Genomic DNA, 15,318 nt, shown 5'->3' with positions numbered 1-15,318 from the left:
AGGGGTTCCTCACAGCTGGATTTACCACAGGGCAGATTTGAAAGGGGAGGAGGAGAAAAAAATGACGGCAAACATTTAAAAAACCCTTTGAATCTCAATCAGTAAATGAACGGCAGAAAATAAAAGGCCTGTGCCTCTGACCAGACTCCACTCTGTCTGTTACCCGGGTTGCATTTCTGCGCTTAAGCCCTTTTTTATTTGCCTTTGTTTACCTTCTATTTTACTGCCCCATTATTCAGCAACCAATACAGTACACAGTTACACCTCTCATGTCTTGATAGTGTGCAGTGAAGAACAGAGGGTAAGAAAATACACAATGCTGAGTGGTAAAGGAGAGGCCAATGTGGTGTTGATTACCTTGTCAGCAAGTTGGTTGCTGAGTTTACACAGGCGCTGGAGGACTAGAAAGAGAAAAGAGAGCGGAGAGGGATAGAGGGACAGCGGAGGAGAGGAGGGAGGCTGTTAACTGCCTTTCCATACAAGGAAAGGTAGGGGGAGGAGAATGCGAGAGAAAATGAGAGAGAGGGAGAGAGACTGAAGGGTAATATGAGGAGACACCGTGAGAGGGAGAAGGGAGGAGAGAGAGAGATAGAGACAGAGGATAGAGGGATAAAGGTTGATAAGGCTGCACCAGAAAGCGAAAGGGTGGAGTGAGGGAGTGTGTGTGTGTGTGTGTGTGTGTGTGAGCAAGTTTTGCTGTATCCTCACTGAGGTCCCAACTGTGACTGTGATTCTGCCGCAGCTTCTCTCTTCCACAGTCCGACTGAGCCAGCACAGGTAAGGAAACATACTCAGACCCCATTCATTCTCCACACAGGAGCCAGAGAGTACGAATGCAAACATGTATGATTTTTCTTCTTTTTGTTAATGCCATATGAGAATCAGTGGGCTCTTTTTTTTTACATTGAAAAGATATGAGTTAACACATGCAATCTAAAAAACAAGGTAAAATACTCAGAGACAAGGCTGCAAGAATACATCCAAATTGTTGCTTCAGTAAAATATTATTATTGTTGTGTTATTATTGTACGCTGTACGTTTTAAAACAGTTTTATGCATCATCTTCCAAAGTAACAACAAGCAGCTGTCAGTGTTGTGGGTTATGTGTTGGAGCGGAGGTATAGCATCAAAAAAGTGAGAAAAGGTCAATGTAAATGTGTTTTACACTGATGAGTTTATGCCCTGTTTGCTTTCTTGCTAGACAAATGTGTCCAGATGTCTCTTTTGAATAGCATCTTTTGAAATGGATGTTTTTTTCACAAATTAATCGGTACTGAATTCACACAACTTCATCTGCAGTATTTTTTAACATGTAGATCTTTGGATGCCTCACCTTCATTGGTACAATGTATATACATTATAAAGGTGTAAACTTGCACTGTCAATCCATCTCTGTCTTTCGACTGCAAACAAAATGTATTTTTTAGTAAATTACTTCAGGCAATCCAAACTCAGCATGTCCTCCTTAGCTTTCTCTCTGTCTGAGCGGAGAGCACAATGTGCAATCATCAGATCACAAAGTGATTCCACCACTGCCAACCCCACTCCCCTAACAAAAGATTTTTGAGAAAATGTTGAGCCAAAACAGCAATTTACCTCCCCTGCATCCCCTTGTTAAAAATGAACCTACCTCCTGCTGCGTGCACAAATCTTTGCTTGTGTGTGCATGCCTGCGTGCCTGTGTATATGAGCTGGGCTGGATGTGTGTATTATCTCTGCATGAGGCGGCTGTAATTACACAGTGAAGGTGCCCATGGGGCGGCAGCCGCCACGCTTGGCCCCGCGCCACATCCCTCGCGTTTTATTGTGTCTTGCGCCTGACAGCAAAACTGCTGTGTGTGTCTGTCTGTGTTGACTGATGAGAGCAGAGAGTGTAAACTGAAAATAGGTGTGTTCCCCTGTATGAAATGTTACGTACCATATTGCCTATTTTTATTACTGTATGTGTTTTTGGGAGCAGCGGCAGACATCAGCTGGTAGCAGGTCTGTGTATGTTGACTGACCAAGTTCAGTGTGTCAGCGTGGGGAATTCAAGAAAAATGTCTCTTTAGTGTGTTATAGTGACACGTTTTAAGGGAAGGTGGGAGGGTCTACTAAACCAGAGTCTCAGTGTTGAATAGGGCTCATCAGATTAAAGGTTGTTATAGCAACCTAGATCACATCACAGCCACATCACCTGTGGTTTTCCAAATAAACCTGCTGATGGTCCTTGTCTGAAATGTGCGTGTAAAAAGAGGCAGAAAAACAGGTCAATCTTTGCAACAGGACTGACCTCCTTTTCTCTACTTTACGGGACAGTAGCAGTGAGGATCACACACTGATGTGAAAAACCTCATGCTCCAGGTGGTGAACTTCCATTAACACGAGCATGGAGAGCTCACAGGCGTCATAAACGGCTTATTATAAGCACTGGAAAAAATATTATGGACATTTTTCCAAAAGGGAAAAGTTACTTTTTGGAACCAGTTGCACACATAAGCATCTGAACCTGAAGCTTTATCATCACTCCTGCAGAGCAGCGATGTTGTAGCCAGTGAGATGATCAGATGACTGAGCATGGAGATCAAAGCTGAGCTCTGTGTGTCTCTGTAGGCGAGCTATTTTTATGGCTGGCTGTTAAACTGTGCAGTGGTTGATACACATTTAATGGTGACAGGGAATTGATAAAACACCCTGTGTAACATATAAGGCAGCAGTGAGAAAAGAGTTAGAGTTTTGCAGCTATAGTGGCAGAGTAATACTATCTGACCCCTGGAAATAGACTTCAGGGACAATGGGAAGCTGGACATGAGTCTTAAATGTGTTGCTGTGTGTGTGTGTGTGCTGGTTGACTTGCCCAAATTTAACTGTCTGCATTCTGCAGCTGCTTGCAGGTTTAGTTAGTGACCCAAAGAGACTCTGCACAAGGCTAATCTACCATTAAGTCACTTTGAGATGACAGCCATCACTGTCATCTCAAAGGTCGCAAAGACATATCACTCTATATCACATCATTATTGGTGGGATTCCTTTTTAGAAACAAGACTGTCTCACACTATGCCAAACAGTTTTCGGGGTTTTCAGGAATATTCTAATGCAGCAATTAAAAAACAAAACAGAAAAAACAACAACAACTCAAGTCTGGAGTCAATTAATACATGTGCATGAACAGATTCTCACACTTGGTGCAACAGAGTAGTTTGCCAAGCTGTTGGCTATTCTGCCACTGTGGCTTTGATTTACAAAGCCTCTTCAAGCACCCACTGACAGCAACTCATCAGCCATGCATAATGAATTGTCAGGCTCAAAGTCATGCACATGTCATCCTCCCCTCTCCACCTCTCTTAATAGAGACACAGTGGGTTTGACTGAATCATCAGCCAGCGGTCAGTGGATGGTCAGTCGCTGAGGTCAGTAGAGCAGCGGAGCAGACAGGATTTTTCATCTATCCTCGGAGGTGTCATAACCTCTGTCCTTTTATTTTCATCCAGCTTCTGTAGACATGACATTGACAGTGATGAATGTTTTGTGGCGTAGCCACAGATTGGCTGTGGACCAACACATACTCGGCCCAGCCCGGGGGGAAAAGGAGGGTTTTATTTTTTAATAGAAGGCACCAGGGTCAATGGGTTCAATAAGTGTTGTTTTAAGATAAAATGGGATGGATGTGGAACCTTCCCCCTTATGCTGATTTTCCATGATTGTCTGGGTTTGGTTTCCTAAAGGTTCCTTCGCTTGCTGATGGGCAAAAATGACGCGCCAAAGCACCTCTGGTTTCAAAATGGGCCACACATTTAATGGTATTCCAGGAAACTCAAGAATGGGAGCAACGATTTTTCACAATCATCATTATTTGTGTTTCTTGTGCAGGGAACTCAGCCGTAAGCAAACCTGATACATCTCTACCATGGGCAAGGAATACTCACACAACCATTTTTCATTTCTCCCATTTCCTTTAGATGATGTCATCAGAGCACCTGACCTGGGGTTGGCTTCAGCCGCTCCTCGTTGTACTTCTGAGGCTTTGCTTCAGTTTTGCTGGACCTTTGCGACCACTCAATGGGACAGAATGCACAGCCAAGGGTCCTGCTTCCTACATCCTGGTCTTTACAGGTCACTGGAGCCCCCAGGCCTTTCCCAAGCAGTATCCACTGTTCCGGCCCCCTGCACAGTGGTCCAAACTCATAGGTGAGAAAGACTGCAATAGACAAAGCAAGTGGTCTATAGAATAGCAGCCATTTTTGGATAGCAAAGTTGAGCTAGCTATAAAGCCTAATCATTCAGTGAATTTTGATTATTACTTCATACTTGCAACATCACAGATGAGTCAGGGTTTATAAGTTCCTCTCCCTTTGTCAAATGTTTAGTTTTAGTTTTTAATAGGCGACAGGTGTGGTGATGACAGCGAGATGAAAGGGACACTGAGTCAGACATAGCTTTACCTAAACGCAGATCTCTTGCTCATGGGTCAGAGCACATTCACAGGGGTGAGAGATGCTAATGAGCAAAGCAGCAAACGGCAGAGAGCAATAAGAAAGGCAGTCTAAATGCTACCAGATGGGGGTTCTCCTTTGTTTCTCTGACTTTTTTTTTTGGCATTTTTATGTTTTATTGATAGTGTAGAGACAGAGTTGAAATGGGGCAGAGAGGGGAGTGACATGCAGAGAACGACCGCGGGCTGGAATCGAACCCGGGTCCGCTGCTGGCCAAGGCCGGGGGGACGCCCTACCAACTGAGCAAAGGGCGCCCCCATTGTTTCTCTGACTTCTGTCTGACTATATCTTTTATATTTCTCTATTTCATCATCTCAATCCTCCACACTTTCCTAAATGTACAAGAATTAACCATAGTGTTGGTGGTAAGGAGCTGGAGTAGAGCTTTTACAGGGACAGTGAAGGTGGGTGATGATTGCTGAGGTGTAGTGAGGTCAGACCGCTTACCTTTGGAGCCAGGAGAAAGCGACTCAGGCCCCACTTTTTGGCCCCCGGAGCCATGGAGCATGGGATGGATGGCAGATGTTTGTACATGTGTGTTCATGTACGTGTGTGTGTGTGTGTGTGTTCGACTGCTCTTGTGCATCACTGTCTGTGGCAGCCGTGGCTTTGTCTGGTTTCCAGCTCTCCCACCGGTGCCCTGCTAGCTTGCCAGAGGATGATGGCCTCCTTACTCCATATATGGCACTTTTCCATTACATGGTACCGACTTTTCTAAACTTTATTCGCCTTTGGTATCGCCTACTTTTCTGGAAGTGGTTTTCCATTACAAAAGATTACCCATGATAGCAACGCCTCTGTGTAGCTGGTCATCATTTGTTGGAGGCTTAAGTTAGGCACTCTATGCGTTTCTACTCGGTCTTCATTAGGGCGATTATTTGTATATTTTGTCTTTGGGTGAAAAGTTTGGTCCTTTGCCACTCACCAAATTCATGCTAAAAAGAAAACACATCGCTATTGTTTTATTATTTTTTAAACATGTAACCAACATGCTTGTGTGCACCGCCATCTGTTCCGAGAGTTTCTGGTAGACTTTCACTAAGTGTGGCCGTGTCCAGCTCGCTAGGTATTTTCTCGTCGGTCACCACGTTGAGACACGGTTGTCCACGATGCAAATTTGACAATAAAGTAGAAAAAACAGCGGACAGCGAGCTCAAATACTGCGGCGGCAACAGTAGCTTGGTGGTTTGTTGTGCAGGATAGGGTGCTGACCTTTGATGACCTTTCTGACCAGTCACCGTTTAGTACCTGGTACCTACAGTTTCGGAACCTCGACGGAGTAGGTACAAAAAAGGTATCCAGGTTCCAGGTACTTTTCATAGTGGAAAACCCAAATAAAGTTGAGTAGAGTATGGCTGTTACAATGTAGTGAAAAAAGTGCCTGTAGAGACAGGCACAGGCGATTCGGAAACACAAGTAATGGCTTCCATGGTCCCTAGGTAATGGTGAACGGGTGGGCTGGGGGCAAGTAATGGGCTTTGTCACAAGAAAAGAAAAACACAAGGGCTGACAGTCTACAGGTAGGGGACAAAAAAAGAAAATTGGAAACATAGCGCAAAGAAAAGCATAACCTGTCAAAGGAGTTTGGGGGTCTGCAATTGTTTTGTTGTGGAGGGGCAAGGGACCAAGGACACTGTCAGAGGGAAGAGGGAATGGAGTCTGACACGGTCAAAGAAAAAAACAAGAGCAATTTAGGAAGGGCAGGAAGTGGGCTTTTACTTGGTGGGGCTTAAACGTGATGCACTATCGAGTTTCAAGGTCTTGACGCTTGTGGGAAATTTGTTAGAATGGAAATGCAATTAAGTGCACGAGTAATGGCAGTTTGGGGAGAAACAAGATAGTGTGTGAAGTGTGCTGGTCAGGTTGTGTATGTGGCTCGGTGCGGCGTGTGTGTGTGTGTGTGTGTGTGTGTGTGTGTGTGTGTGTGTGTGTGTGTGTGTTAATACGTGAGTCAAGAGTGTTTAAGTGTAAATGCACGCTTGTGTATGTGTGCCCGGACACGCTCTGAAAAGTGAGCTAAGGCAGAGCCATCAGAGCATTCGTCAGTATGTTTCTGGCTAACCTTACTCTGCCCCTAAAACCACTGGCCCAGGCCGGTGGCTGTGTGGTTTCAATACGCAGCTCCAGAACCTGTGGTACAAAGTGCTTAGCCTAAATCCGTCCCTTGATTCTCAGCAGATTTCCTAGATTACAGGAACTAAATAGGAGAATGTGAAGCAAATGGTTCTGTTGGCCCGAATGGTATGCAAAAAAATCAATAAAGGCTTTCAAAATAGTTTGTCCTCTGTCTGGCTGCTGACTCTGAGATCTTGACCTATATCTTCTGGCAGCTCCAGCCTGTGCTGTGGTTTTATCAGTGATAGATGGAGAAAGGAATGGATGTAACTATAACCGTTTAATAGTGCCAGAGACATGTGGGCAATTCCTTCAGCATTATCTCTTTAATTTCAGGAAGTAGGAGGCAGCGGTAGAAATACATACATGGCTCCACGGTGGAAATGATCTCACCGTCTGGCCGAGGGTCTGTGGTACTTCATTGACATTGATATGCATTCCAGCGAATAAACATCTTACTCCTGTCTTCTCCGCTTTCTTGTGTTTCTTTTCCCCCCTTTAGCGGTCAGCCATAATCACCATTTTCGGCTGTGGGAGGAGGGCGCTCCCGCCAGTGCAGGGGTGCAGAACTTCTCTGAACTAGGGGTGACGGTGGAGCTGATGAAGGCAGGCAAAGAGGCCAGGAAGAGGCGTGCGGTCGGCGCTATGTACAGAACGGCGGGAATCCCTACCGGCATCGGGCACAGCTCAACTGAGTTACTCATGCAGCCCAGGAGCTCACTGGTAGGCACGAATTAAACTGAAGTAGAAGCCGCACAAAAGCAAAAACATGCTCAGACTTATAGGTTCAGAGCATATGTCCCCATCAATATTTAGTAGAGGTAAATTAGTCCCCCTCAAAATAATATGAAAGATGGGTTACCCTAACCCCAAAATAAGTAAAAATAACAGTTCAGGGGGTTGAAATATCTACTTAGTTGACCGTACAATCTCAACCTTGCGTTGCCTCCAGCTGACGTTTCAGTGGCTTCTGACTAGCCTCGCGCTCAGCAATGGCTAGTGTAGTAATGAGCACTAAAAAGTTGCTAGCTTGTTTAGCCAAATACACTTCACTTTATTACCTTCAGGTTTCTGAATTAGATAGTGTCAAGAGTCTAAAGATGTCAACGTTTACTAGCTTTTAACTTCTGCCTTGAAGGTGAAGTAGCGACAGATCGGTGAATGTTTATGCGCCTACAATGGCGGAGCAGGTAAAAATCCTTCCCAATGTCGGTTATGATGGTTTTTATCATGTTTCATCACACTTACTTATCTGAGATGCTGCTAGATAACTCGCTGCTTGAAGACCGCAGTGCATTAATGTGGTGACGTGGGGACGAGGGAGGGGACTGCTAACTGCAGTCAGGGACAGGAAGTTAGCTAAACTGACCATTCCGCTTACTGGACCTGTATGTTACAGTGTAGCTTACTAGCTAACATTTTAATGTCTCTCACCCCTCAAATTAAGTAAGTCACACAAACCTTCCGTTTGACTGAGTCCATTCAGTCATGGTGACCCGGGGCCTCCACACAAAGTCGTCTGTCCACTCCGACCAAACACTTCACCACTTCTTTCCACTATCCAATCACACTATGTTTAGCCCAAGTGCTTAAGCGCCGTGGCCACAAACGCCCACTTCCATCCTGCGCGGTCTGCACTGTCTGCTGCCTGTCCTACTGAACTCTGTCAGCTCAGGACGAAGGGCCCTGGAGGATGAAGTTGACAATTTAAGAAACATGTTTAACCTATATATACTTTTTTTGGCGAGAGTCATGTCTGTAGAGCCGGCAGCTGGTTAGCTTAGCTTAACATGAAAAACAGCTAGCCTGGCTTTGTCTGACGGTTACCAAACAAGAATAGATTTAACTACTCATTTCTTTAATATTAGCAAAAACTAAGTAAAAATAACAATTTGTTGATGTGTTAAGGGTGCTTACTTTCTGGACCTTTTATTTTGCTAGGTGAAGTCACATCCTGGATGAAGTCTTGTTGTTATCCCGTGACATAACTGTAACCTCGAAAAGCAACTCATCATTTATAAACTTTGGGATTTATAGCTGCTTGAAGCTGGGGTTTCTTCACTGGAAAGAGCCGTTCAACCAAATTTTGTTGCTATCGATTTTGTCGTCTTATTCTCGTCAAATAAACAAAACAGTATACCCCAAAGGTCCAGCTATTTTTTTTAAGGCTAAAGGTTAACATTTTATTAATTCTACCTTTATAAAATATTCTTACATGATCACATCACATGTCAGCCTATACTAAGAGAGTTAATAGCTGCAGTCATCTTTCTTTCTCACCATATAGGCCTTGAAGTGACCCCTACCTGTGTTTGATGGAAAACAAAATCCACAGTCCTTGTTTGGGGGCAAAATCGCGATCTAACGTTTGGCGGTAGCTTAGGCTATATGAGACTCCAGCTATCTGATTGAGCCAAATCAAGTGGATTTTTGGATAATTTGCAAGGATATTTTTAGCTTCCCATTCCCCCTTTGTGATACCATCCCTCTACTGCAGCGCAGAAGGAAAACAATGCCTGGGACCCATTGGACCCATTTGATCCATCAAAATTAGACTATTGCAGCCAAATATTACCACATACTGTATACAAGGATGACAAATGGGCTGATAAACGTGGGTGTATGTTGGGGGCTGCAGGCTCAATGTCCAACTATGGTACAACTTTGCTCGTCGCTGGACTACAGGGTAGCCTACCTCTGTCATTGAAATAAGTGAGTTGGGAGCGAGGGTCATGGATGTACTTCTCTTTTTTTTGAAGGCTTTGGTTATATGTAAGGCCTAGGGCTAAAACAAAGGCAAAGGAGTTGTGGTAGGAATGATGTATGGCACTGTGGAAAAAAATGTGTCATACTATTCACAGTGTTAACTAAAATACTAATTTATATGTAAAGCATATGTAGCTGAGGAATGAGATTGAAAGAGGTGAAAGGGAAAGGGAAGATTTTTTACTAGAGTTTTAAGAAATAGGTGGGTGCCTGCCTGAAAGTCTGGTGACCTACATTTGTTTATTGGTTATTCCACTGCATGAAGCCGAGGGCTCTTAGGATTCATAAACAGCCCTGTCGGAGGGGCATCGCTGGTAGGTAGTCGTCATGGACAGCAGCTTAACATTACGTCGTCTCTAGATACATGATGTATGCGGCCGCTTTTAAACGGGTCCGTCTGTTTTTAGATCAGTGGACATAAAAAAAAGCACGGCATGTGTAGTGTGTGTTTGTGTTGAACGTAACACCGACACACTGAACGATGTGAATATGTTGACAGCTTTATCTGTTATTCTGCTTTTCTGTCTCCCCTGAGCACACTCATACATAAATCCCATCCTTTTTCTTTTCCCCACAAATCATAGCAATCATACGCAATGCCCCAAAAAATCCCGCAAAAAACAATTCCTATCTCCATATTCATGAGCCTTTTGCAGTAACATGTGTAATTCGAAAAACAGACAAACAAGTGCCATTTAGGATCCACCTGGTATTATTATTAGAGATTCAATGTTTTTGTTAGATCAGTGGCTCCCTGCAGAAAAATGGGAGAACAACTACTGCACATTAAGGTGCTTGCGCTACTAAAATGAGTTGCATGTTTTCTGGGGCAACTCTTTCTCCCTGGGGCTCTGTCGGCAATTTTGTGCGTAGAGAAAAACGTGAAAGGGATTATAGGAGCTTTTTGGTATACCGTCTGTGCTCTCGAGAAACTTCCTGACCTGAATATTGCAAACGGCCATCATGCCAGTGACGAGGGATACCCCTGAGTATATACATCCTTGCTGAGTGGCCCGATGGATATAGCAGGACGGGCCTTTCTTGGAAAAAGCGCTTTATGTGAGGAGGTTGAAAGGGACAAGATTAGGGAGTAAAGCTAGAAGAGGCGGGAGGAAAGGAAGGAAGGAAGGAAGGAAGAAGTGGATCAGTGGAGGATTCTAAAAAGAAACAGAGCTGCTTCTGATTTGGTTTCTTGCCGTGCGTCACAGGCAAGAAAACAGACCCCGTGTGTCATGCTGACATTACCTGCCTCCCATCCAGAGTGGTCTGCTCTGCCATGGTGCACTGGTTTGATGTCTATTCCAGCACTCTATCCAACTCCAGGTCATCCCTCTCCCTAGCCACCCGAAAGTCGTCCAAGCCCACCCACCCTACCCCGAGCCTTTGCTCCTCAGCCCAGGTCCTCCAGTGCTGGGCCGTAAGTGAGGAGGCGTTTTGTTTTTTTCTTCAAATGAGCTGTTTTCTGGGCGTCTGCCACCCCAGCGTGTTCTGACCCCCAGGCCACTTCCTGTATGAGGTCACCAGCTCTCAGGAAACATCCATCACACAGGAGACAGGGTCTAACCCTGCACAGGAAACTGAGTTGGGTGCATGCATGCGCACACATGAAGTTCCCAGTCTAAGAATATAAGTCAGGATAACTTACAACGTGCATAAATCCTGACATCCCAGCATATGTTATGTGTGATGTAATGCTTAACGGTTTTATTGTCCTGGCTATTTTACTATTATTCCTTTAACTGTATTTGATTGATATAGTTGTACGTTTTTGTATCGGCATCCAGGTCATTTGAGAATGCACTTCTCACGGTAAATATTTGTATAATGGGGCTTTCGCGTGGTGCAGTGGGTAGAGCATGTATCATTTCAAGCCGTATCGCAGCGGACCCAGGTTCGATTCCAGCCCAGGCCGGTCCGACTTGTCATTCCCCATTTGAACTCTTTCACTCTCATACTGTCAAATATGGTGAAAACCAAAAAATATATAAATAAATGAATAAAAGATTTTGTAAAAAATAATTGTATGCATTTTTCCATTTCATGCCTGCACAAAGGATATTAAGGTCAAATTGGCAAAGTTGCGATTGTGTTGCATGCGCTGTAACCAATAAGCAACCAAGGCGCTCCAATATATTTACAAGGGGCAATCTATCTTCAATTTAGCTTTCTGACATTTGATAATAAGCACTAAACACAAACAACAGGAAGGTCATGTGTTGAAATGTATGACTTAAATAATTGATTGATAAATAACTTATCAAGTAACTTTAATATTCACATGAGAGTACATTTGTGTATTTTTGTTTTTATGCTAATGATGCATTTATATTGCTCTTTGCATACACAGCAAATTCGTGAGTGTTAATTTAACACCCAGGGTGTAAAATTTAACACCAGCAAAGTGTCTATATGTGTCCACACTCAACAGTGTTAAAGTAACACTTTTAAAAATGTTAAACAGGTAACACTCATTTTTTGTTAATCTAACACTTCTCATTGTTAAAATTGAAAAATCTACTTACTTTCTCAAAGTTATCTTCCAATGTCAGCTCCAGATATGAAAGAAAATGGCGGTTGGTATGGTAAATGGTAAAAGGACTTGTATAGCGCTATATCTCCGTTTATCACAGACTCAAAGCGCTTTACATTGTTTTTGTACACATTCACCCAGTCACACACACATTCATACACCGATAGCAGCAGCTACCACGCAGGGTAGGTTTAGCACTAGGGTGCTAAGCTAACTAAGCTAACTATCGGGAGCAATTTGGGGTTCAGTGTCTTGCCCAGGGACACTTCGACATGTGGCGGGGAGACGGGGGATCGAACCTCCGACCCTGCACTCCAGAGGCGAACGCCCTACCCACTTCGCCACTGCCGCCCCAAAGAGAAGGAGAATGATTTGTAGGCGTGGCTAGTATCTACGTCATGACCAAATTTAACGACGATGTAAACAACACCCAGATTTGACAACTTAATCTTCTCAAAAAAATTACAAGCAGTGTCATTTTGTCCCCCAGCGGTGTTAATACAACACCAACACTCTATATTTAACACCAACACCCACCATTTAACACCGACGTATTTGCTGTGTAGTCTGTCTTAACAGTAAACTAAATTAATCTTTTGCAGGATAATGTTTGAACTGACTTCTTATTCTCTCTGATTGACAGCTGTCCCTGATGGTGAAGATGATCCCTAGCCCTGACTGGTTCGTTGGGGCAGACAGCATAAACCTTTGCGAGGGAGGCCGATGGAAACAGGAAGTGAGCGTTGACCTCCAGCCTTATGATGCGGGGACAGACAGTGGATTCACTTTCTCCTCTCCTAACTTCCCCACCAACCCCCGAGAAAACATCACTAAGGTGAGCTATTGCGATATTTCTTTGCAAAGTGGAAAAACCACAATTGTTTTATATGTCATATGAGTCATTCCTTCACTCATTTGGGCACTTATTCCACATTTAGACAAAGCAAGGTGGACGGCCCTCGTCTTTTTCTTAAAATAGGTCAGCAGCATGGAAATGGCACGTCATTCTAAGCTGTCTCCACTTAAATGACTGCTTGGCGGCACCCACGCCTGGCATGAGGTTATTTGAGTTAAAAGGGCCTCTCTTACATAATAGAACATCAATCCTTCCCCAACACCTATTTGAAAGTGGGCTATTGTTCATTCGAACTTTTGTTGAGAATCTGCTGGCTCTCCTGATGAATTCTATTCTTTGCTGACTCGTTCAGATCACATCACAGATGCCGAACCATCCGGCCAACTCTTTCTACTATCCACGCCTAAATGAGCTTCCTCCTATTGCCAGCGTTAGGATCATTCAACAGACCAGATCATCTGACCGTCACACACCAATGTCCAATCACATTCTGCCAAACTCTATCAATTTCCGGCACTTCTCAGGTAAGGCCACAAGATCAGTGGTACCCAAACATTTAACCTATAGGAGGTTCAAGCATTTGTGATGCTATTTCATTGATTTGCGCAAAATGAAAGTAATAATATGGTCATAGTTGCAGAACTGAATTTTATGTCTTGATTTCTACTTCCAAACTATTTGTCGTTCTTTCTGTACTCACACACACACACACACTGTATTCTTTTATCCCTTTTTCAGCAACCCCACTGGACTGTGAAGTGTCTCTCTGGTCGTCCTGGGGCTTGTGCCTGGGTCCCTGCTCCAGAGGTGGAGTCCGCCACCGCACACGCTACATCCTCTTGCGGCCGGCCAATGCTGGCGTCCCCTGCCCTGAACTGGAGGAGCAGACTGAATGCGTACCACACAGCTGTATGAGACCGCAGTAATCCACAGGACGCACAAACACAGACACTGCAGTATTCAAAGCCGGGACTCTCATGTCATTACTGCTGGACTGAGACATGTTGCTGCATCTTTAGCATTACCACGACAATGCAAAGGATATGTATGTTTGCCAAGACTTGCTGCTTTACCTCTGCAGACAGCCTATTTGTGTTAGAGTGTGCACTCCTCTGGGAGTATGTTAACAGCAATAAAAGGAAACTGAATTCTGAGTGTAGCAAAGGTCTGGAGAGATATTAATTTTTGAGATAACACTTTGAATGTGTTCAGAAAAAAAGTGATTTGTAAAAAATGTTGTAGATGCAGAATGGAAAAAACAGGGAGGGTGATGCATGACAAATGTTTCCCTTAAAAGACCTTGGGATTTGTGGTATGATTTTTTATATTGTCATCAACATATACATTTAATCTGTGCAGTGGTAGTGGAAAACTACAGTCACAAATCCCATGCACACAATCTTACACGGACATACATGTGTACACGGAATCCCGCACACATAGGCCCTTGCACATACTGCATAGTTTTGCAGGCATGGAGGCATTAGTTTACATAGGTAACCTATACGCTTGGCACATGAAGCTCTTTCAAAATAACCCCATGCCCCGGTATATAAATATCACCTTTCACAAAAAAACACCTGATAGTTGACTTGAGGCTTAGAGTCAGACTTAAAAAGCTGTCCTATTTTATAATAGACTGGTTTTTATAGCAATAAATATTTGTATTATTTGATCTCTTTTGATATTTTAATGTGGAGATTTTGTATATACTGTATGATGTATCTTATCTTGTATAACTCATGAATAAATATGGAGGTGTGTTTTTCATTTGGAAAGCTGTGTTACTTTTAACCCTGTGTGGCTTTTCAGTAAGTGTGTGTTATTATGTATATGCAATGTCTAAATTTAAAACTCTTGTGAGACCAAAGAACGCTCTTGATTTTAACAAGCCCTGAAATACGTAATGAAGTCAACTTATTTTTGTATGCCAGAGCATAACTGACACCTCTTTATTTGGGTCCAAAGATACTCGTTGCCAAAATTAAAAAATACACAGCTATAAACATCACAATATGAAACGCTTATGATGTCTTATATTCACCAAAATAGAAGTTGCTGTTCTACGTATTTACAGATGAAAATTGAATGAAAGTGTTCCAAAATAGTTCTCTTTCCTAAACCTTGATAGCTCAGTGCTTCAAAAGACTCCGCCTGCACTGCAATGAAGAGTTTATGGCAATGTAGCACCTCCTAGTGGTCACAATCAACAACAATACTAGTTCCACCCTTTACTGTATATACTATCTATGGTTCCACCACTACTGTTATATAAATAATGATTCAAAAATATTCATTTAATATTAATGCTTTTAAAAATGAAAAGAATTGTCAACAGTCGTGTGTCATTATCTAGCCTATGTGTATGCACTTTTTTGTTGTCATTTGTATCTTTGTTTATGTTCATTTTTTTTGTAGAATTGCATGTGCATTTTAAAAAAAATGTATTTTCACTATGCGTGATGCCATATATAGAGATACCAGAAATATATTTTCCAAAAATGAAATGCAATAAAAATATCTGCAACGTGAGGGATCAATTTAGCTTGTAGATGATGTCCTATTCAGATTTTGTAACT

At 43.1% G+C, this 15,318-nt stretch overlaps 1 protein-coding gene across 1 annotated transcript; it reads left to right on the top strand.

Annotated features, from left to right (window-relative positions):
- Positions 1–448: 448 nt before the first annotated feature.
- spon2a (spondin 2a, extracellular matrix protein) lies at positions 449–14,509 on the top strand. The gene is made up of 6 exons (XM_080035354.1): positions 449–777; positions 3,939–4,167; positions 7,090–7,310; positions 12,527–12,718; positions 13,092–13,263; positions 13,478–14,509. The coding sequence occupies exons 2-6, from the start codon at positions 3,939–3,941 to the stop codon at positions 13,663–13,665; spliced, it is 1,002 nt and encodes a 333-aa protein (XP_079891480.1). The 5' UTR covers positions 449–777; the 3' UTR covers positions 13,666–14,509.
- Positions 14,510–15,318: the final 809 nt, after the last annotated feature.

The sequence above is a fragment of the Ammodytes marinus genome (genome assembly GCF_949987685.1).
Source record: "Ammodytes marinus genome assembly, chromosome: 10".
NCBI lineage: Eukaryota > Metazoa > Chordata > Actinopteri > Uranoscopiformes > Ammodytidae > Ammodytes > Ammodytes marinus.
Note: the sequence above shows the minus strand (reverse complement) of the source record. Positions and strands in the feature narration are given on the sequence as shown.